A 25,832-nucleotide genomic window follows, 5' to 3' on the forward strand; every position below is an offset into this window, starting at 1 on the left:
GCAATTATAGTAATAACATAGGTCACCAGATGCAATACACGTCTAGTGGTACAACCATGGCCACAAACATATGCAATATCCATCTAATGGTAATGCCATGGCCACAAAGATATGCAATACACATTTAATGGTAATGGCATGGCCACAAACATAGCAATACACATCTAATGGTAATGACATGGCCACAAAGATATGCAATATAACATCTAATGGTAATAACATGGCCACAAAGATATGTAATACACATCTAATGGTAATGCTATGGCCACAAAGATATGCAATACACATCTAATGGTAATGACATGGCCACAAACATATGCAATATCCATCAAATGTTAATGTCATGGCCACAAAGATATGCAATATACATCTAATGGTAATGACATGGCCACAAAGATATGTAATACACATCTAATGGTAATGCTATGGCCTCAAACATATGCAATACACATCTAATGGTAATACCATGGCCACAAACACATGCAATACACATTTAATGGTAAAACCATGGCCACAAATATATGCAATACCCATCTAATGGTAATGACATGGCCACAAAGATATGCAATACACATGTAATGGTAATGCCATGGCCACAAAGATATGCAATACCCATCAAATAGTAATGACATGGCCACAAAGATATGCAATACACATCCAAAGATAATTATACGGTCATGAAAATATGCAATAACATCTATTGGACCCCTATAATCTCTTGGGTTTCTTGGCTCTCAGACAAAAATCAATTACCCTAACCTAACTGTGGTCTCATCTGGGACATATCCAGACTGTTCATTTCATTAAAACCTTTTCAAGTTGCCCCATGGGAACAAATGTTCAATGCCACTAACAAAATTAATCTTAGAGTCATTACTGTTGGTGTATCTGTATTTTCTGACTGTATTTTACAAGGGATATGTAAATTTAACACATAGTTATGCAACATGTTTGTCTTCCTATGCTTAGCATCAAAATAAAATATTAGAATATTAAGACCAACATGTAACACTAGTAACAAAATACGTCTCTTTGACTTTTTAAATTTTTCTTGAAAATGCTGAAAACAGTTCTTTCTTGGATGTCAATTACAAGTCTTCTTCCTTTTGTTATTACCGCTCCGGTGGCATTGTGGTTAGAGTGTCTGCCTCAGATGTGGGAGGTCGTGGGTTATATCCCCAGCCGAGTCATACCAAAGACTTGCAAAAATTTTACTAACAGCTTCCTTGCTTGGTGCTCAGCATTACGAGGTTGGTGTTAGGACTGGTTGGCCTGGTGTCAGGATAATGTGACTGGGTGGGACATCACGCTACATGTCTGCAAAGCCCCGGTGCTAGACATCACTATAAACTGCCACAGTGCAGACATCATAGCGATATGACTGAACAATTGTTAAAGCTATGTTACAAATCCAAATCACACACACACACATTTTTTGTTATTCCTAAGATTTACACAGACAAGTTATGAGAAGTTCACTAAACAAATGAAGTATTTTTTCTTAATGCAACCATTGTTGTTGAGTGTACATGAAGAGAAAGCCTGGTGACCTAATTATAAAGTCATCTATGGTGCATCTCCTTTTACATTAATTGACTGTGTAGTCTACATTAAAAGCACATTTAAAACAGTGTCCTAACCTCAGGAGATCATAACAATTTTAAGCTTAGTTTTCATACTGCATTCAAGATTTTATCATCAAAAGAAAGAAACTTTTAATTTGCTTAGGGCAGAAATCCCATCTCAAATCCAAAATAACAAGCTTATGATCTTCAATCCTGAAGTGCCAGATTCAGTGACATTTTATGAGCAGGAAAGTCGAGTTTTACAGGAAAGTCGAGTTTTACATTATAAAAAGGAAACAAATGTCTATAAATAGGTAATACATAAGTGCTGGCTCATGATAAAAGAAAAAAAATGACTCTGATGAAACATTCCATCTTCACAATGAAACAGTGTATCTTCACAAGGGTTTCTTTCTCCATCTACAAATATTCAACAAATGTATACAATAAATAAGGAAATCCTTTGCTGGCTTCCTAGAGTGTTTTTCTTGCTTTTTCCTTTTGGTAAAGTTTAAAATCTAAATCAGTTACTTTCTATAAATAAAATTGTGGGTTTTTTTTAATGGGAGCTAAATGCCTTTCTCAAGGATACATTACAGCAGCTGATCCAAGCTGACCTGTGAGGATATAAAATCCATGGCCCTTGGACTATAATGATAATGGACATCAGTCATTTGGGGTTGACCACCACTCTGCTGATGGCATCAAGAATAATGGTCAGTACATGGGAGGACATTTTTGACAAGGTCCTTGATCTATGAATCATTGGCCACTTTCATGACAAATGAGGTCACCATATGTAAATTAACAAGTATAAAGTAAGTAGATGACAAGTCCCATGCCCATTAGCCCAAACAACTAAAGTCATTGTTAGGCAAGTACAGTAGGGGGATGACAAGTCCCATGCCCTGTTAGCCCAAACAACTACAAATCATTGTTAAGCAAGTTAAATTGTATACAAAGCAGCACATCAACTCTGTCTGCGTGGGTTCGAGTATCAGATTCGGCCAATGTGGGTATGTGAGAAAGCTTGCTAGTAGCTTCTCATGGGTAGGTGGTTCTTTCCTGGGTTTTCCCGGGTTCTTCCTCCACCATTAATACTGGCCGCCATGTATAGCCTATCATGTGATCAAAAATTGCACTAAACCCAATAACAACAACAAAGCAGCACAACCTTGACAGAGAAGATCAAAGAAAAAGTTACTAAAATTGTTAGATGATCAATGCAAAGGCAATAAATGTCAACAGTTTTGTTTTTGTGGGTTTTAATAGCACTCTGAACACATTATTGGCTAAGTTGTGCTGAGGAGATGGGAGCTAAGTGCCTTTCCTAATGGCACACCAGGGGAGCCGTCCTAGGCTGGCCTGGGCAGGTATCAAACCCATCGATTAAGAGTCCAATGCTCTACCAGCTAAACTTCTGCAGCTTTCTGTTAGCGGAGTTAAGTAAAACGTGATCTGAATGGTCTCACCATACATCTATTACAGATGGACAATTTGCATTAAGGTTGATTTTCATCTCAAATATGTTCTACCAAAGCAATGTATATAGTTCTGATCCAAAACCAAATTCAGGTTATAAAGAGTACACAAGAATATTATGAATACACTAAGAATTGTATAAAGTCAATTGACAAAACAATCTCTGATAGAGACCTAATATAAACCATATCAATCTTGTGATCTTTTTGTCAGGGTCTACTGTCAAGCCTGCCAGGTCAGATTCAGGTCAAAGGTCAAAATAATAACATACATCAAAAGCTTTTGTTCTTCAGCTTTAGTTAAAACAACTGCCCATTTTTAGGCTAAATGTAGAAAAAAATGTACACCAGCTTTCAGGCTACTGACTCAGAAAAAAATTGTGCTGAGGGCAATTAGTATATGCATGTCTAATGTGTACATGTTGTAGTCAGTGTGGTTTCTACCTTACTCAGTTTGACACCCTCCATGTACACATGAATCACAGGTGTAAATAAGACTAGTGATACCAATCTACTGAAAATGTGTATAATACCTTAAAAAGTGAATAGCAGAGATGTTAAAACAAGTGATTTATCAATGAAAAGAAAGCAGAATGCAAAAAGAATGCAGAATGAATGTAAATGGAATGCAGAATGAATGCAAATGGAATGCAGAAAAACATAAATGGGATGTTAAATGAGTGTAAATGAAATGTAGCAAGAATGCAAACAAAATGAAAAGCTGAATGAATGCAGTGGAAGCAATGAATGAATTTTGAAGAAAACTGTGTGCAAATGAAAAATGTAGGATGCAAAATCATGAATAGTAAACAAAAATAAAAGTTATACTTCTCTCCCTTTAATGCTCTTGAAAACAAATCACTCATTTCAGTAAAAGCATTTCCATTTCAATCCAAATGAGAGAAAACAAAAGAAACACGGATGAAAGTGATAAATGAAAAATAATCAAATGTTAACACGAATGCAAATGAAATGCAAATTAATTCCAAAAGAATGTTTTTATAGCAAAATTACACATCTCAAGGTAGGTATATGCTGCAAAACTAACTAGCAGGTGCTTGAACAATTTATAAGGATTCTGCAGAATGTTACATCTCCCCTGCTCTACCATGCATAATCCAATGGTCTGCATGACAAGGATCACCTGGTAGTTGACGTATATTAGCTTGTAAATGTAAACATGCCTAGTGAAAATGTGGAGAGAAACAATACCAATGAACCACTTAGTTGCTACATTATCAATAATATTTGTGTGAATTATCTTTTCTCCAAGACCATACACACACACACACACACACACACACTCTGGCAATATAAGGGGAGTTAATCCATGCAATCTGCATGGATTTCTGTCTTTTTACCCCTGGGGTCCTGCTCCTGGAGTCACAACTTGGAAACCACAAATGTTTGCACACGGTATACAACCAGTATTGGGCCTGGACTTCTATCCCCTGGCGAACTGGCTCTCATAGTTTTACTGAGGATGTTCAAACTTGTTTAAAATATGTTTAGTATTATAGCAGAAATAAATGATAACAAGGGCATCTGTTGAATAAAAATAAATCCCTTTATTACCAGATTGATTTCTGTCTAAATTTCAATAATTTCTGTTAATCAGTTTCTGAGAAGTCGTCACTTAAAATTTTACCTAGTAATGGAAGCAAAATATGATGATGGATTGTCATCATTTGCAATAATCAGAAACCCCTTCATGCCAAGATCCTTTTGGTCTAATCCTATTCAGTAGTGTTTGAGTGTTCAGAAGTGTTTCAAGTTTATCTACATTTTTAATTGCAGCCATATATGACGGCAGATCAACATCATATGTAACAGATTAAAATCCATCAATGCAAGGATGATTTCTGTCAAATCTTGTCAACTGTATTTGGATAGTTTTAAAAAGAAATCATTTAAAATATTTTTCTATATTTAGCAATGGTGGCCATATCAGATGGTGGTGGGTGCCATTTGAATAAAATTTAAAGACCGTCATGCCAGCATGCTTTCTGTGAAATTTTTTTAAATTCTGTCACACAGGTTTCTGAAATGTTGTTGTTTATATATTTTCTATTTTTAGTAATGATGACCTTATCTAACAGTGGATTGGCACCATTTGAACAAATCTGAACTTCGTGACATGACGCTTTCTTTCGAATTTGGCCAAACTTTGCTGAGTGAATTTTGAGAATTAGTTGTAAAAATGAATTGCAAAAGGATAAAACACTTAGCCTCATCACCATGTGAACTGTAAATTTTGCATTGATACTATATCAAGAGAACCAGTAGCTTCTCGTGGGTCAGGTTCTTCCTCCACCATTAATACTGGCCACGTTAAACCCCACAACAACACCACCACCACCACCAAGAGAAATAGATCAGCATGACCTTAACAGCAGGTGACCTTAATAGGTCACTGAAGTGACCCATCAAATTCACTGCATGTACACACAAGTGTCCAAGGCAATAAGTTTAAAAAAACTTAATCACTGCTGCCTGAAAAAAAAGTCACAGTGACCTACACTTACCCATGGCAACTAGTACCTGCCAAGATGAATATAACTATCAAATTTCATGACTGTATATCAATCCAGAAAGAAAGCAAGGAAAATTTAACTGGTAAGTTAAAAAATAATACCTATTAAAGACCGAATCCAGTTGAGAAAAGCCAGATTAATGTACAGGATATCCAATATAACTGCTTCTGAATATTGAAAATCACTATTACATTAAGGCTAACCAAACAGTATAAAATTCCCAAAACAAATAAGGAATTATTCAAAAAAACATTTCCAATACTCTGGAACTTTGCTCTGGAACAGTATTCAAGTTGAGAATTGAAATGCCCACTCTATCTCCTTCTTCCAAACCCAATATATCCAGAGGCTACAGATATGCAGTTAAAATTAATTTCCTTTGTTTGAGGGCTTCAAAGTTGATTAGCTCTTCAGCTAATTGTGTTACTCTCTTTAAATAAAGTCATTACTATTATTATTATTTTTTTAATAAATATTATTATTATTATTATTTTAAAAATGATTATTATATTATTATTAATAATAATATTATTAATACTATTATTATTATTACATGTAAATTATTTAGTACTGTGGCAATTGGAGACTAATAATTTGCCAGATGACACACCATGTTAGCCAACCCAGACAGATTCAATGGTAAAACTATAGCCCACACCCATTTATTTGGAAGCTTGGCATACTAAAGATTGAGCCACTGTGGCTCCCACTGAAAGAGGAATACAACCACAAAGTTTCATGACTGCATATATAACGCATACAGAAAAAACGAACTAAATAAAACATTCTAATGTAATCACAACATCATGAAATGTTGGTCACTATGCCCTACGTTTGCCCATCATAAATAGTACCCTCAAAAGAATGAAGAATGAATGTAAAGTTTCAAGAAATGGTATCAGAGAAAGAGCTATACCTTAACATTGAAGCCTATGATGAAAACAGCAACAACAGCAGCAATGCCACTGGAAAAGCAATCCTCTCTTGCCTATGATTACTTGTCTAGCTCATTTTCATCTGAAGAAGTTACCCAATAGAAATGTATAATTTTCAGTGGGAACTCTGGCTGCCACATTAAGAAGTTTTACTGCCAGAGGTTGTTTTTAAAAGACCAGATTTCCAAACAATGATGTCACTCACAAGCAAACGGAGTTATAACAAGGGAGTGGCTTTGCTTTGCGGCTTTGTTGGTTTAATGACATTTCTGAGCATATGACAGGTTATTCAATGTGATCAATATATTTGGTGGGGGAAGGGACCTGGGAAAACCTCAGGAGGAACATCTTCGCTAGCCCAGGTTCTGATAATTCTATCTACACTTTGGCGGACCAAACAGCTATATCGGTGCTTTGTCCTAGTGACATCTGTTGCATTTTATGTGTTGCCTCCCTTAGTATGTAATGCCAACAAACCAATAGAGTGGTGCATTGTACATTGGTTGAAAACAGTCGTGGCAATTGACTAAAAAGGATACTATGTAAGTTTAACATCGATAGTATGACTATGTACCAGAGGGAAGCCATTACAGGTGTATCTGAGTGAGTGTGTGTGTGATTTAAATTTTTAACATAGCTTTAAAACAAATTCAGTCATATCACTATGATGTCTGCAGTGTGATAGTTTATAGTGATGTCTAGCACTGGAGCATCATGCCGCAGACATGTAGTTTAATGTCCCAACCAGTCACATTATCCTGACACCAGGCCAACCAGTCATAACACTAACCTCTTAATGCTGAGCACCAAGCAAGGCAGCTGTTAGTACCATTTTTGGACATTTGTGGTATTACTTGGCCCGGGTTCGAACCTGCAAACTCCCGCATCTGAGGCAGATGCTCTAACCACTAGGCCACCAGAGACGTTCTATTTGAGTGAAAGATATTTGTGCAAACATTGACCAGGAATGGAAAAGTGCTTATTTATCAGTCCATTCAAGTTGTTTTCCCTTTGTCTCGATTACATAGGAACAATGTTGAAATCTGAACAACTTAATTTTGACTGGATGCAGTGGCTGTCTGCTACATCCAATGAAATTTACAGACCTGAAGCACATTTATAACTTCTCGATATGTCAAGGTATAGATAGGGTTATCGAAACCCAGAGGATGAAATAATAAGACAGTAACCAGTTAATCTTCTGTGAGGACCTAGGATTGGGGGGGGGGTAATTTCCAGCTTCCAAATAACCTGAAAATAATAATCATGCTCTGATTTGTTGAGAAGCAGAATTAACTATATCCATTATCATGAGACAATAGCAAAAATCCCAGGCCAATTCCCCTTCCCTCCTTGCAAAATGGTTGGTGCCTTATAAAATTTGCCAATAACAAAACCAAGAATGGAGATCAATACAGTTACATCTGTTTCAGACACTTGAAAGCAGAGTCCTAATATAGATGATAACACAACCAGGAGGTATGGCTAGAAAAGCAGAGTCCTAATATAGATGATAACACAACCAGGAGGTATGGCTAGAAAAGCAGAGTCCTAATATAGATGATAACACAACCAGGAGGTATGGCTAGAAAAGCAGAGTCCTAATATAGATGATAACACAACCAGGAGGTATGGCTAGAAAAGCAGAGTCCTAATATAGGTGATAACACAACCAGGAGGTATGGCTAGAAAAGCAGAGTCCTAATATAGATGATAACACAACCAGGAGGTATGGCTAGAAAAGCAGAGTCCTAATATAGATGATAACACAACCAGGAGGTATGGCTAGAAAAGCAGAGTCCTAATATAGATGATAACACAACCAGGAGGTATGGCTAGAAAAGCAGAGTCCTAATATAGATGATAACACAACCAGGAGGTATGGCTAGAAAAGCAGAGTCCTAATATAGATGATAACACAACCAGGAGGTATGGCTAGAAAAGCAGAGTCCTAATATAGATGATAACACAACCAGGAGGTATGGCTAGAAAAGCAGAGTCCTAATATAGATGATAACACAACCAGGAGGTATGGCTAGAAAAGCAGAGTCCTAATATAGGTGATAACACAACCAGGAGGTATGGCTAGAAAAGCAGAGTCCTAATATAGATGATAACACAACCAGGAGGTATGGCTAGAAAAGCAGAGTCCTAATATAGATGATAACACAACCAGGAGGTATGGCTAGAAAAGCAGAGTCCTAATATAGATGATAACACAACCAGGAGGTATGGCTAGAAAAGCAGAGTCCTAATATAGGTGATAACACAACCAGGAGGTATGGCTAGAAAAGCAGAGTCCTAATATAGATGATAACACAACCAGGAGGTATGGCTAGAAAAGCAGAGTCCTAATATAGGTGATAACACAACCAGGAGGTATGGCTAGAAAAGCAGAGTCCTAATATAGATGATAACACAACCAGGAGGTATGGCTAGAAAAGCAGAGTCCTAATATAGATGATAACACAACCAGGAGGTATGGCTAGAAAAGCAGAGTCCTAATATAGATGATAACACAACCAGGAGGTATGGCTAGAAAAGCAGAGTCCTAATATAGGTGATAACACAACCAGGAGGTATGGCTAGAAAAGCAGAGTCCTAATATAGATGATAACACAACCAGGAGGTATGGCTAGAAAAGCAGAGTCCTAATATAGATGATAACACAACCAGGAGGTATGGCTAGAAAAGCAGAGTCCTAATATAGATGATAACACAACCGGGAGGTATGGCTAGAAAAGCAGAGTCCTAATATAGATGATAACACAACCAGGAGGTATGGCTAGAAAAGCAATACTGTAGCTCATTATTCCCAATATGTTCATGACAGCAGCAAGTCAGGAATACAGATCTCAGTAATCAATACACTGAAATAAAGCCTTTTCTCCACCAGCCTACTGGAACAAAATGAATAAATACAGTTTATGTTTATATATCTATTTTTTACAATAATTCTTCAAGCAGACTATCTTTTTTTTTTCAATTAAAACCCTGTTTTAGTTAAAGCTATAATCATAAATCTACCTAGAAGTTCCTCATTGTCGAGACCAATTCATTCCTTTTTTAAAACCAATTCATTCCCTTTTTATGACCAATGCATTCCCTTTTCAAGACCAATTCATTCCCAATTCATTGTTTTTTTTAAGACCAATTCATTCTTTTTTGAAGCCCAAAATGGACCCTCTTTCTAAAGTACAATATGTTAAAAACCTGGTAGAATTACCAATTCTAGCAATTAACTTCTGAAACATTTGTTTCCAATTGATCTAATCTTTACCTCTCAAAATAATGATCCCAGAACCTTATTGCAATTTTCACACAAGACAAATCCCTACATTCCATCTGGGACACCTATTTAACTACATCATAGTTCAATTTTATTATTTTGGAATTCACTTTAAAACTATACATGAAATTTAAAAAAAAAGTATTCATTAAAGAAAAAAATCTTACATTTTGTCTTTTGGATGACAATGAAATTGGCCAATCAAAACTGCCGTATTTCCACTTCCGTATGAATGCAGAATGCCCACTAAACATCACCATCATAACTGTGTATCAGCCAACGATCATACATACAGTTATTGGACAGACCTAAATACTTTCAGGCAAATTATGGGTACTTTCTCCCCACATAGTAAGCCTTCCATCCTGACTGTGTCAACAACCCTTTAAGCCACTTCCATACAGTTCCAAACAGTATTTACCCAAGACAGAGGCAAGATGAACAGAATAACAAACTGGTACCATATATGCCAATATATGTGAACCTCAAACAATATACAACTACACTGTATATAACAGTACCATATATACTGATCTGATCTCTGTCAATCATTACTAAATAACGTGGAGTAAATAAAAAATCTTTTATTTCAATGTTCTTTTTTCATGTTTCATTAATATAATAATTAATTACCTTCAATAAAAAATTTACTTAGACAAAATGGAACATGTATGCTGATAATATGTTGTCTTATCTACAGTTTCAGAACTGTTTAAGATATAAGGCCAGTAACTCCGGATAAATGTCTGGCTTGATGACTGTGTACTAAAATATTTGTTATTGCTGATATTCCCCATGAGAGGTCCATATGCAGGTGTTATTAGCCACCTGAGCAGGTATATAGATCACCTGTCCCTACTCAGGTCAGTGAAATATGGTGTTATTAGGGGTGATTAATCAGAGGAAGGATATTTGAGTCTGGATCTCTTTACATCCCAGGTCTGATCATCATCAATCTAAACTGTTTTCCCCTCTGGTCTCTGTCATTTTAATTGTGAAGCTGACACACTATAGCTACATTAAAGAAGGTAACAAATGTCGAGAAAGAACATGATTTAGATTTTATTTGTTATGAGTTTGCAAAACATGTGATTTATGTATCGGGATTTGTGTACAAAAAAACTATGTTGCAACCTAAGGAAATAGTCTTTAAATATGATGTGCTGCACACTATCTCTGCCTCTCAGTCTCAACCTACCCTCCATAAACATCTTGAGGTAGAGTTTTATATGATGGGTCTGTTATGTGAAACAGTCTTCCCCCAATCCATTCAGCTATGCCCAGAAAAAGTCCTGATATACATCACTTCCATCATAATAAAATTCCTTTCCAAACTTTCTCTTTAATTCCATAAAGAAGTGAAATAAAACTGGTGTCCATCTGATTAGCATACATGTTTACATACATGTATATATATGTATGTTTATATTATCATGCATGTTTACATATGATCTGACCTTCTCTGTAACCAACTTACCTGAAGTATACTGTATCCATAACAACATTTTCACTACGGCAACCATGATATTATTACTGGGCATCAGATTGGCACCATTTTCATGAGATAACTCAACTTCCACGATGAACACGGTAGTAACCTTGTTCTACGTTAAACTGACACCATTTTCATTTAGTGAAAATCTCATGTTGATATGACCATCCATTGAGGAAAGGTAGAGATAACACAATTTTCAAGATGGCTGCTGTAGCAGTCATACTGTAGGTCAAAGCATAACAATTTATATTTAGAAACAACTAGATCTAGGATGAATGTGTGTTAAAAGTCTCAGAGCAATCCTCCAAATAGTGTGGCAGGAGTACTGTTAAGCTTATCAATTAGGATTTTCCAGAGGATTGACCCAAATCCGGGCATCTGTTTTGCGTTGTAGCTAGATTTATTATTGATGTTTTGAGAAATAATAGTTATTCTTGCCTTAACACTTGAGAGGTCCAAGTGTTCTATGTTGTGACCAGTTTTGGGGCTAATTATTTTATTTTTCTTCAAATTATTTGGATTCCAAGAGATTATTTTTCCCTGGAAATACTTGTACTCAAAATTAATTCTTGGACAAAGACAGTTATCAAAATTTATACAGAATTAAAACTGGGATAATATTGTTTTCTATGATTCAACAAAGAACTGTTGACACATCAGTACGACGCCGACCACAGCATACGTCATCACCTTCCATTTTGGATTTCATCAGGATTTGAACACACTTTCATTAGGACTTTTTATTACTAGGACTTCTATTTTTTAATTCTTGGATTATGCTTGGATTTGATTCATAAAACCTAAGTTCTTATTCTTATTTTTAACTTGTTTTCTAGGGAAATAAATTATTTGTTAAATTTTACAAAGCTTGCTGTCTTCACTCTTTTACTGTTACTGTTTGAAAGAGCCAAAACACGTAACAGTAATCAGTAGAACAAACAACACAGACTCGGATCTGCCTGCACATGATGTGATAGCTGAGAAGGGCCTATGCTGTTTGCATTTGGACTGTATATAAAAGTGAGCAAATACGGTAACAGCTATCAAGATGTCAAATGTATGTTCAACAGATCTGAAAATCCATGTTTACTTGGCCAGTAAGTTCAGCAAAATTCTTGTACAGCACTCTCCTGTAATGAGTGGTCAGGATCCATAAGCAATGACCATGTTATGGTCCAAACCAAGGTATACTGCAAATCTAGATTCATACAAAATCATGATATATATTATTGAGAATAGCTTGCTACACCAAACCATGGTATGCTGGGCACCAAAGCATGGTATACCGAGCACCAAACTATGGTATACCAGGCACCAAACCATGGTGTACCGGGCATCAAACCATGGTATACCAGGCACCAAACCATGGCATACCAGGTACTATACCACGTTATACTAGGCACCAAACCATGGTATACCGGGCACAATCAAAATTTGATAAATAACTATGTTTGGAGAAGGAAATGAAGATACAAGCCAGTTTCTCATTGTTTTTTTCCACCCTGTAATATTGGTCAGTTTTCTATATGAATTGTGTTTTATAATATTGGTCAGTATTCTACATGAATTGTGTTTGTAATATTGGCCAGTTTTCTATATGAATTGTGTTTTATAATATTGGCCAGTATACTACATGAATTGTGTTTGTAATATTGGCCAGTATTCTACATGAATTGTGTTTGTAATATTGGCCAGTATTCTACATGAATTGTGTCTGTAATATTGGTCAGTATTCTGCATGAACTATGTTTTGTGATATTGGTCAGTATTCTATATGACTTTTGTTGTATAATATTGGTTAGTATTCTATATGAATTATGTTTGTATTACTGGTCAGTATTCTACATAACTTGTGTTTGCAATAAGATCTGTATTCTACATGAATTGTGTTTGTAATATTGGCCAGTATTCAACATGAATTGTGTTTGTATTATTGGTCAGTATTCTACATGAATTGTGTTTGTAATATTGGTCAGTATTCTACATGAATTGTGTTTGTATTATTGGCCAGTATTCAACATGACTTGTGTTTGTATTATTGGTCAGTATTCTACATGAATTGTGTTTGTAATATTGGTCAGTATTCTACATGAACTGTTTTGTAATAATGGTCAGTATTCTACATAAATTGTGTTTTGTAATATTGGCCAGTATTCTACATGAACTGTTTTGTAATATTGGTCAGTATTCTACATGAATTATGTTTTGTAATATTGACCAGTATTCTACATGAACTGTTTTGTAATACTGGTCAGAATTCTACATGACTTGTGTTTTGTAATATTGGTCAGTATTATACATGAATTGTGTTTTGTAATATTGGTCAGTATTCTACATAAATTGTGTTTTGTAACATTGGCCAGTATTCTACATGAATTGTGTTTGTAATATTGGTCAGTATTCTACATGAATTGTGTTTGTATTATTGGTCAGTATTCTACATTAACTGTTTTGTAATATTGGTCAGTTTTCTACATGAATTGTTTGTAATATTGGCCAGTATTCTACATGAATTGTGTTTGTATTACTGGTCAGTATTCTATATGAATTTTGTTGTATAATATTGGTCAGTATTCTACATAAATTGTGTTTTGTAACATTGGCCAGTATTCTACATGAATTGTGTTTGTAATATTGGTCAGTATTCTACATGAATTGTGTTTGTATTATTGGTCAGTATTCTACATTAACTGTTTTGTAATATTGGTCAGTTTTCTACATGAATTGTTTGTAATACTGGCCAGTATTCTACATGAATTGTGTTTGTATTACTGGTCAGTATTCTATATGAATTTTGTTGTATAATATTGGTCAGTATTCTACATGAATTGTGTTTGAAATATTGGTCAGTATTCTACATGAACTATGTTTTGTGATATTGATCAATATTCTATATGACTTTTGTTGTATAATATTGGTCAGTATTCTATATGAATTATGTTTGTATTATTGGTCAGTATTCTACATAACTTGTGTTTTATAATATTGGTCAGTATTCTACATAAATTGTGTTTGTAATATTGGCCAGTATTCTACATGAATTGTGTTTGTAATAATGGCCAGTATTCTACATGAATTGTTTTGTAATACTGGTCAGTTTTCTGTATAAACTATGTTTTGTAATATTGGTCAGTATTCTATAAGAATTTTGTTGCATAATATTGGTCAGTATTCTATATGAATTATGTTTGTATTATTGGTCAGTATTCTACATGAATGTTGTTTTGTAATATTGGTCAGTATTATACATGAATCGTGTTTTGTAATATTGGTCAGTATTCATCATTGTGTTTGTATTATTGGTCAGTATTCATCATGAATTGTGTTTTGTAATATTGGTCAGTATTCATCATGAATTGTGTTTGTATTATGGTCAGTATTCTACATGACTTGCGTTTGTAATAAGATCGGTATTCTACATGAATTGTGTTTGTAATGTTGATCAGTAATCTATATGAATTGTGTTTTGTAATATTGGTCAGTATTATACATGAATTGTGTTTTGTAATACTGGTCAGTATTCATCATGAATTTTGTTTATATTATTGGTCAGTATTCTACATGAATTGTGTTTTGTAATATTGGAAACCCCACGAAGAACCATCGACCCATGAGAAGCTACTGGCAGGTTTTCTCATATACTCACATTAGCCGAGTCTGAGACTCAAACCCATGCAGACAGAGGTGAGATGGCAGTGATCCAGAATGGTGAGTGCTTTAGACCACTCGGCCACTCAGGGTCCTCAGGGTCCCATACTGTTTTGTAATATTGGTCAGTTTTCTGTATGAACTATGTTTTTTAATATTGACCAGTATTCTACATGAACTGTTTTGTAATATTGGTCAGTTTTCTGTATGAACTATGTTTTGTAATATTTATAGGTTACTGCATTTGTATGGGAAAATATGAACGTGTTTTGGGATGGAATACTGCACGACCTTGGGAGTGCAGTATATCCTTCAGACAAAATGAGTTCATATTTTCCCATACAAATGCAGTAACCTTTTTATTATATGCTCATTTTGTTATTCTACCTAAGGTTTAATTATATAAACACAATACACTACAAGAAACAACGTAAATGAATGTATACCGCATTCCAAACTAAATACACAAGCGCAGATTCATCATTACACAACACCAACATTATTACTGCACACATAACTCCGCCCACATAAATTTGAACTTAGTTATGCGCTGTCCTTAACTTTTGAAAGAAAATGGCATGTCTAGTTAAAATTGAAATTTGGAGTCATATTGTGAATGAATGTGCATTGCAACAACTTTTCCATTTGATCTGGAATGAATAGATTTAAGTATTTTTCTCGATTCTAGGAAATTTCGTGATTATGGACTGGATTTGAATGTGACGATTCCAAATGAAATACATGAGATTTAATAAGCTAAGGAGAAGCATGTTGACATCTGCAAATGTGTTTCTGTTTCTGTCATTGAATGTTTGAAATCATAATGTGGGAAAAATAAGAAGCCTTTCAATTGCAATTATCAAAAAGATATCAGGTAATACTGAACGATTCTGACAATGTAAAGTTAATGGGGGAAAAAATGAGTATATAATAACATTTTATGATCAGCAAATAGGTCTGTGCCTTTTTTAACTAAATAGGCATGCACCTTTTTTGAACTAAATAGGTATGTGCCTTTTCTGAACTACATAGGTATATTATTTTTTTAACTAAATAGGTATAACCCTTTTTTATTTCAACTGAAAAGTTATGTGCCTTTTTATCAACTAATATGTTCAATCAGGCACAGAAGATGAATTCACAGGTCTAGTTGATTTATAGAAATACATTCCACCAACATTCTCAATTATGCAGAGAAGATGAATTCACAGGTCTAGTTGGTGTACAAAATACATTCCATTAACATGTTCAATCAGGCACAGAAGAGGAATGCACAGGTTTGATTGGTTTAAAATATATATAAACTAAAACATACTAAGTATCCTGCCTATTCACAACAAAGCTTTTCTTGATACCCAGAAATATATATGTTTGAACAGGCTAAATGTCAAGAACATTGAAAATATGAATGAAATATGAAACGAAAAAGGTAAAGAAAACATTGAAAGCAAACAAATTATTGCAAAGCAAAGCTTTCAGATGTTATAAGTTATTAAATTGCAACTTAATATTTGACAAAATGACTTATCTAATAGTTTTTAAAAAATATATATTTATAGATGTGGTTTAATTTCTATGTTATTTGAAATGTACTATTTTACATCTTTGGCTAAATTCATTATAAGTTTAACTGTGTTGTTTCCACTCTACAGTAGTGATAATATCCAATAAAAATTCATTACAAGTTGTTGGAGCACTGTGCATTGTAGGATAATCGTTATGTCAATTATCTGCTCCTTGGCAGGTGGTGATAAAAACTTGAAGTCTAATCAATGCAATGGCTTACTCAACAAAATGGCCTGCCATTCAAACTAAGCAATTCACAATGCATGTTATGTATGTCTCCCAAACTGTACAGTCAGTAATTTCAAATCATATCTGATAATGCATTTGTACAAAACTGAAACATCTAGTCATTTCCATTGCAAGTGAAGATAAAGGATATCATATGGTCAAAGGAGAAAGTCAATTAAATAATACAAGCACAATATGGAGCTTAGTTTTGCTCTCCTCTTTAATCAGAGATTGTATTGTAAACAAAAATCCCTCCGTGTCACAATTTCAACTTTTATTCCACCTAAGTACTCCAACCCCAAACCCTTTCCCCCCCTTCACTTTTGCTCTTCATCAATGGAACATCTCCCAGTAAAACATGAATTTTTGTTCTCAATGACATATACTGTTACATACAAAGTATTGTGACTTCACTTTAATTCAAGAGGTAGACCATTATTCTAGGTATCTGTAGTTGCTTCAAGCCAATAAACAAACAACTTTTTATCTGTGAAGTCCACATGAAAAGTCCCCATCTAATATGAGACTTGTCCACAAATCAAAGATGAAGGTAGGCTAAGTTTTGATGGAAAAAGATAATACTGAAAAGAATAATCAGTTCATGTCAATTGGTCTCACATTTCTCACAAATGCAAGTGATAAACTACTCACAGCATCCAGTCTGACTTTGAGATCAGTGGTACTTGATCTCAGCTTCTGAAGCTGCTGTGATCCTTCCTCTTTCACCTCACCCTTGTTGTTCTCAATTAAATCTTCAGCCTTCTTAATGGAGGATCTGAGATCTTCATCTCTATCAGTCAACTTGTCTTTCATGGCCTGGAATTACAAGTAATGGTCTATTGTGAAACTGTAAAATTAATGTGTTGGAAAAGTGGTCACAGATTTTCCTACAGAGCTATATATTTCTATGAACATATATTTCTATCAATCATCCCCAAACTTATATGTTTCTCACACACAAAAAAACCAACTGGTCTTTCCCATATAGTTTGGAACAGAGAAAATTCACACTAAAATCAAACCATCACTTAATTCTATTTCTCATTTCAACTAATGGTCTAAAATATGATTCAACCTGTACCTAATTTTCATCTTTCATAAAAACCAGAAAATCACTTATAATGAATAAATATAAAACAACTTTTTCTTGAATACAAGAATCCCATGAAGAAATTAGTAATGTAATGGCCAAAGGAGGAATCCAGCATAAGTCTGTTTCTTTTGTCCTTTCATTATTTCTAACTGACAAGTATTGCTAAACATTTTGATATTCTTGTGACACTTCAGCACAGCAAATTCGGTAACAAAATTAGTTTCTAACAAGTCTGAGTTGGCATGGCTACAAGATACTTGCAAGCATAGGACACAATTCTTTGTCATGGCCCTTGATCTAGAACCTGACAACAAATACAGAAGATCACTAAAATGTCTCTGACAATATAAAGACATACCCACATGCAAAGTTTGATCAAATCTATGACTAATATGTTCTGGGGAAAATGATCATAATCATTCAAGGTATTCTTTAGATATATCCACAAACTGGTTTAATAAAGATCTGTTTACATGTGTTTGTGTTATTATGTTAACAAGCCAGTACAACCAATATCAAGACAGTGCCTTTAAAATCAATGTACAAGTGCTGACTACCAGTTTGTCCATTGGAATGGAACTAACTACAAAGTCTGATCAAAATGGCTTACATATGTGTAAGCCACAGTTTTCAAAAGATCACTGAAGTACAAAAATACAATCAATGACTTTTGGCTTATCCCCACGTAGATATGATAATACATTCTTTTATAGCCACTATGGTGCCATGTTGGAGGTCAAATGAGAACCATTTTCATTCAGAACAAAGTACATGTTGATATAGTGATTTAGTAAAAGTCCCATTCTGATATAGCAATCTCTTCAGGAGATAAATATAAAATGATTTTCAAGATGGCCCTCAAAGCAGCCATTCTGGAGGTTGATCAATATTATTTTAATACAGGAACATGCTTTTATTGCAAGAAAGAAGCGATGGTGGTGGAGGTTTGTGGGCAAACATTGGTATGTCCACCCATTCATGAGAAATACCTGTTAAGAGATTTTTTCAATTTGGGGAGGTAATATTCTAAATGCCATGGGGGCACAATTTTCATCTACGGCAAACCTTTAGAGTAAATATGGTGTTGGAAGTTGAATGACAATCTTCCCAGCAGTTTAGAATAACAAAATTATGCCAAGGGAATGCCAATGTACAATGTACAGATGACACCAACATGCCATGACGAAGCTCTTATGGTCTACAACCAGTAGGTAGCTTCTTATGGTCTATGACCAGTAAAGATAAAATTATTAATATGCACTATTTTCCAAGAATATTTATACATTCCAAGCTCAAATGTGTTGTAACAGTTCAAGAATACTGACTTACAAAAATTTTCTTTTAGCTGTAGAAAAATAGAACAACTGTGAACATAAAGTAATACTCAACATATACAGTGATGCCGTTTGTAAAAATAAAAACTTAAAACAGATGCATGTCCATGTAGGCCAAATTCAGGTACTACACAAGAATGACAAGAGACCCAAGTGAGCCTAATATTGCTTACCTAGCTTACACTTGCCTAATAACCAAATGCAAGAGCAAGTTGCCAAGAAATCTGGGCCAAAAGGTTGCTTTTCTGTTGAAGTTTTTCCTGTGCTGTTGCTTGTGTATATTATGAAAACACATTTTTCAAGGTTTCTCTACTTTTTTCATTACATTTTCATGCATATTCCTCCAGATAAGCATAATTAGTCTCATGTTGAAATGCTCCTATTGCAGGATGCTTATTTCAAAGTTGGTCCCATTCTGTAAAGCACTTTTTTCAATAGATTAAGTTGTGCAAATGTTTTTCTATTGTTAGTAACATCAGTTTGATGATGCAAAAGCATCTTCTGTATCAACCTGAAAGGCACTGAAGCTCAAACACTTTGCATTACATAAAAATTCTATTAAGCTGTTATTTACAAAATTTAATATAGTTTTCTTCTATATTTAGTAACAGCAGCCATATTTGATCATGGTTTGGCATCATCTGTATAAATGTGAAAGGTCTTCATGCCAGGACACTTACTGTTAAGTTTGGTTTGGTTCTTTCCATTAGTTTTGGTAAGTGTTGTTTGAAGATTTTTATATTTTTAGAAACAGTGGTCATATCTGATGGCAGATAACAATCATATATATATATATATATATATATATATATATATATATATATATATATATATATATATATATATATATAGATTTGCAAGGTCTTAGTGCCAATATGATTTTTCTCATGCTCGTTGAAATTTTATTCATCAGTTTTGGAAAAAAATTGTTTAAATGCTTGTCCTACTTTCAGTAATGATGGTCATATTTGGTGATTTTTCTATTTCTAGTAATGATCGCATTATTTAATGATTTTCTATTTTTAGTGTGTGTGTGCATGTGTGATATTGGGATTTTTAAAGTAGCTTTAACAATTTTTCAGTCATATCACTAAAGTCTGCAATGTGACAGTTTATAGTGATGTCTAGCACTGCCGCAGATATGTAGCATGATGTCCCACCCAGTCACATTATCCTGACACCAGGCCAATCAGTCCTAACACTAACCTCTTAATGCTGAGTGCCAAGCAAGGCAGCTGTTAGTACCATTTTTGTAAGTCTTTGGTATGACTCGGCCAAGGATCAAACACACAACCTCCTGCATCTGAGGCATCTATTTGTAGTAATGATGGCATTATTTAATAATTTTCTAGTTATAGTAGTGGTGGCATTATTGGATGATGTTCTATTTGTATTAATGAAGGCATTATTTGATGATGTTCTATTTGTAATAATGAAGACATTATTTAATGATTTTCTATTTGTAGTAATGATGGCATTATTTAATAATTGTCTATTTGTAATAATGAAGACATTATTTAATAATTGTCTATTTGTATTAATGATGTCATTATTTAATGACTTTCTATTTGTAGTAATGATGCCATTATTTAATGATTTTCTATTTGTATTAATGATGGCATTATTTAATGACTTTCTATTTGTAGTAATGATGCCATTATTTAATGATTTTCTATTTGCATTAATGATGGCATTATTTAATGACTTTCTATTTGTAGTAATGATGCCATTATTTAATGATTTTCTATTTGCATTAATGATGGCATTATTTAATGATTTCTATTTGTATTAATGATGACATTATTTAATGACTTTCTATTTGTAGTACTGATGCCATTATTTAATAATTTTCTATTTGTATTAATGATGGCATTATTTAATGATTTTCTATTTGTATTAATGATGGCATCATTTAATGACTTTCTATTTGTAGTAATGATGGCATTATTTAATGATTTTCTAGTCAAAGTAATGGTGGCATTATTGGTTCATGTTCTGTTTGTATTAATGATGGCATTATTTAATGACTTTCTATTTGTATTAATGATGGCATTATTTAATGACTTTCTATTTGCAGACTTGGTGGCCATATGATCAATTAGAATCATTTATACAAATTTTGAAAGGTCTTTCTGTCAAGTTTAATTAAAATTTATTCAGCAGTTTAAGAGAAGATGTGAAAAGGTTCTTCTATTGTTTTTAAAAACAGCAGCTATATCCCATGGCCCATTGCCATTTCTGTGCAAATGTGAAAGGTCTTCATACCAGCTATCTAAATGCTTTTCTACTTTTAGTAATGGTGGCCATATTTGAAAGTACACTGCCATCATTTGAAAAAAGTTGAAAGAATGATATGCCAGAATTCTTTGTGACAAGTTTGATCAAAACTGATCAGGAGGTTTTTGTATAAAAGTTGTAAAGGCAATTGCTGACAGACAATGGATCAACTTTTCACTTTTTGATACTGTTGACAATATTCGATACAGAATCATTTGTAGCACAAAGGTCTGCATACCAGGATACTCTCTCAAATGTGATAAAAATCTGTTCAGTGGTTTCAGAGAATTAACGTAAAGTTTTTTCTATTTTTAATTTATGGCCACAATTGACGATGGATCCATTAGTCAGATTTGAGAGGACTTGAGGCTCACCAACTTTGATTGGAATTGGTCAGTCAATTTAGAGAAGTTGAAAGTAGCAATGGTTGATGGATTCCAAATCATCAATGCATGCTACATGAATGGCCATACCATAAGCTCACATGGCTCTTGATCACACTCGTCCTAAAAATTATCATTGTCCTTAACAGAAAGAAACCTGTCTAATGTAAACAAAACCCAATCATCATTATCCTAAATGCCCATTATCACTGCTATTGTATTGTGCACTTACCCTTGTAGAGTCTCGCTGTCTGTGTAATTTTTCTGTCCTTTCACTCAGTCTTCTGTGGTGTGCCAATTCCTCCTCTACTTTATGAAGCCAGTCTGAATTCTTTTTTATATCAAGAAGTGCCCTGACAACCTCTTCATCAGATGCCAGGCATACATCCCCTGACTCTAAGTCAATTTTCACCTGTGAATTCATTGTCAAAAACCCATGAGCCAGTGCATCCCTTAATGACATCTTTTGACCGTTTGGAGCTACAAAATTTGTGGTTCTTGGATTTATTTTATTAGTGTCAATCAAAACACGCAAAGAGTTGGTTGAATCAACATAGCGTTCTGGCACAATTCTTGGTTCAATAAGTTCTCTATCAATGGCTTCAACTAATGTCATCTCATCTCCTGTATTGGGGTCAGTGTATAATCCAGTTTCTGGGTCAAACTTCCCTGATGCTATCAAGGCTCCAAGGCTGGTAATCTTATCATTATCTTTGTCAACAAGTATGACAGCATTTGGATTGAGAAGGCCTTGCAGTATTGCATCCCGGATGGACATTTGCTTTCCAGTAGTTGGATCAACATAACATCCATCTTCGGGATCCAATTTGCCATCTCTAATAGCTTCCTGTAATGATAACTTACTCAGTGCTTCAAGCAATAAGGCACCCGATTTGGGATCAATTTTTCCAGTTTTGATTGCAGCTGATAATGTAATCATCTCTCCTGTTTTGGGATCTGTCACATCACCATTTTTAAGATCCAAAATTCCAGCTTTCACGGCCTCTTCTAATGACAGCAGCTCTTCTGAGCATGGTGAGCAGATACACTTCATTCTAGTGTCTGCAACTTTTTCAAGTTGGGAAAGAAGATCACAGTTCTCCACAATCTGATCTGGATCAATCTGTGGATCAATAAGATGGTGTTTGTACGCCTCAGTCAAGGTCATTTCCTCTCCAGTTTTTGGATTCTTATATTTTGCAGTTTCTGGATTGAAGATTCCTCTCTCAGTGGCCTCAGATAAGCTCAAGACCTTATTTCCAGGAATGTCATATAAGAATACAATTTTTGGGTTGATTACTCGCTGACCCACAGCTGCTTGAAGAGACAATGTGTAACCTGTTGCTGGATCATTGACCAAGCCAGTTTCTGGATCAAATTTTCCTTCTCCCATCAATTTACCAATACAGCTGTCTTGATAGACATCTAGCACAGCTTTTGTTGCATCCGGTTCAACAAGTTTTCTCTTGAGTGCCTCCTCGATGGATACAACCTCTCCATCTGAAAGTTTGATTTGATTTTTGCCAACATTTAGAACTCCTTGTGACATGGCTTCCTCTAGTGAAAGTACCTTTTTTCCAGGTGATGCTTTTGTCAAAGGTAGTGAGACATCGTGTTTCAGTCTAAGCTGCTCTTGCAACAACCTGTTTGAATCTTGTGCTGCATCGAACTCATCATAATCATCCAGAATGTCCATGCCTCCTGGCATAAATCGCTGCTTTTTAATTAGTAGCTGTTTGAATGTGAGAACACTGTCACTGATGGGATTGGTTGATGGATCGACTGGTTTTGCTTTGATATATCCTTGTTTGATTGCATCCGCTAATGCAACAGTTTCACCCGTATGCGGATTCCTGTAGAGAGAATTGACAAGGTCAATAATACCATCCTGTATTGCACGTTTTAAAGTCAACTCCTCTCCAGTGCTGGGGTCTATCACTCCATGCACCTCGTAGGACACATCTGCGAAATCCACAAAAGTATACATCCCATTCTCTTCTGTAATTTCATCCAATAATGATGCATCAGCTATGAGATAGCCACTTTTTACTGCCTCCATAATATTCATTTCTTCTCCAGTCACAGGATTGCAATACTTCCCTTTTTTTGGATCAATAATTCCTGATGTAATGGCTTCTTTTACTCCAATCCATTCACCTGTTTTAGGATCAATCACACCAGCTACTGGATATGTTTTTGTCTCCAGCGTGCTTTTCAAGGGAGCAAACCCTGTCTCACCAATATCCCCATTCACAAGATTTTCTCTAAAATCTGCCTGAATTAATCCTCGCTGGATTGCTTCAGGTATTGACATGGTTTCCCCTGTAACTGGGTTTCGGTATGTTCCATTAATTTGATCTAGAATTCCATTAGACAAAGCCTGGAACACACTAAGAAGCTGACGAGTTTTTGGATCAATGACTCCAGTTATTACAAAATTTTGCTTGTCCTGGAGAACTTCTGGGCCTGAATTTGTCTGTTCATTTTCCGGCATGAAAGACATAACCTTCTTGAGTGGCCGACGTCTCCTTGGTGGTGGAACTGGTCCCTTTCCAAGCCGTCTCTCATGAATATATAGTCCTGCTTTGATGTGAGTAATTGTGGTATCCTTTGTGGTTGTATCTATATCATATAGTGGTAAGGCTCTGCAATGGAAACAAAAATGTTTAAAGTTACTATCATCATTGGCTCATGTTTTTATGTAGTTGCTATGACAACAATTAGCAATAACCATAAAGATGAATGAACTAGTTAAAACTGAAGTCATTAGACTAAAATGTTTAATGCAAAGAACTCCACTAATGTTATAGCCATACAAAGTACTATCCTAAAAGTACTACAGGGAACCATATATACGTGCTTATAAATCAAGTCCAACTGCAAATTGTGCAGACCAAACTCTGCCATTGCAAAATGTGCTGGGTGATCTGGCTCTATGCTATTTGTTAGGAGTAATCTGTAGAATATGCAACACAGACCCAGATCTGGTGCACTATGGGTCAGCAGATCAGGGTCTATGCAGTTTTCAGTTGGTCTTGATTTATAAGCAAGTATGTATAGTACCTCAAATCTCTTTAATGAACATAGCCTTGGATATTAACACTTTACTGGAACTGTTCACTTGCCTTTCAAAGTAAGCCTTGGAAGAATAGACTGGTCCCTTTCCATTTCTCAACATCAGATCTGTCTTTTCCCGTGATGAGGATATGGCACGCTTATATGTCTTGGCATAAGTGATGAACTCCTACAATGACAGAAGATATACAATGACAGAAGATATACAATGACGGAAGGTGTACAATGACAGAAGGTGTACAATGACAGAAGGTGTACAATGACAGAAGATGTACAATGAAAGAAGGTGCAGAATGACAGAAGGTGAAAATGACAGCAGGTGTACAATGACAGCAGGTGTTGAACGACAGAAGGTGTATAATGAAAGAAGGTGTAGAATGATAGAAGATGTTTAATGACAGAAGGTGTAGAATGACAGCAGGTGTAGAATGACAGAAGGTGTACAAAGACAGAAAGTGTACAATGACAGAAGCTGTACAATGACAGCAGGTGTAGAATGACAGAAGGTGTATAATGAAAGAAGGTGTAGAATGACAGAAGGTGTACAAAGACAGAAAGTGTACAATGACAGAAGGTGTACAATGACAGAAGGTGTAGAATGAAAGGTGTAGAATGAAAGAAGGTGTAGAATGATAGAAGATGTATAATGACAGAAGGTGTAGAATGACAGCAGGTGTAGAATGACAGAAGGTGCATAATGAAAGAAGGTGTAGAATGACAGAAGGTGTACAAAGACAGAAGGTGTACAATGACAGAAGGTGCAGAATGACAGCGGTGTACAATGACAGAAGGTGTACAATGACAAATGTACAATGACAGAAGGTGTACGAGGATAGGTGTAAAATGATAGGTGTACAATGACAGAAGGTGTGCAAGGAGAGAAGATGTACAATGACAGAAGGTGTACAAGCACAGGTGTACAATGACAT

The 25,832-nt window shown here is 35.1% G+C and overlaps 1 protein-coding gene across 5 annotated transcripts in view; it reads right to left on the reverse strand.

Annotated features, from left to right (window-relative positions):
• Window positions 1-25,832, reverse strand: part of LOC149790609 (microtubule-actin cross-linking factor 1, isoforms 6/7-like) — a 376,630-nt gene that overhangs the window by 184,386 nt on the left and 166,412 nt on the right. For all 5 annotated transcript variants that reach the window (XM_089972718.1, XM_089972715.1, XM_089972716.1 and 2 more), the window contains exons 14-16: window positions 24,954-25,072; window positions 22,061-24,473; window positions 17,393-17,557 (exon numbers count right to left, since the gene is read on the reverse strand). In XM_089972718.1, coding sequence (XP_089828844.1) covers window positions 17,393-17,557; window positions 22,061-24,473; window positions 24,954-25,072 — 2,697 coding nt within the window. The remainder of the gene's footprint in view (window positions 1-17,392; window positions 17,558-22,060; window positions 24,474-24,953; window positions 25,073-25,832) is intronic.

This window comes from Sinohyriopsis cumingii, chromosome 10 (assembly GCF_028554795.1).
Source record: "Sinohyriopsis cumingii isolate HCF-2022 chromosome 10, ASM2855479v2, whole genome shotgun sequence".
NCBI lineage: Eukaryota > Metazoa > Mollusca > Bivalvia > Unionida > Unionidae > Sinohyriopsis > Sinohyriopsis cumingii.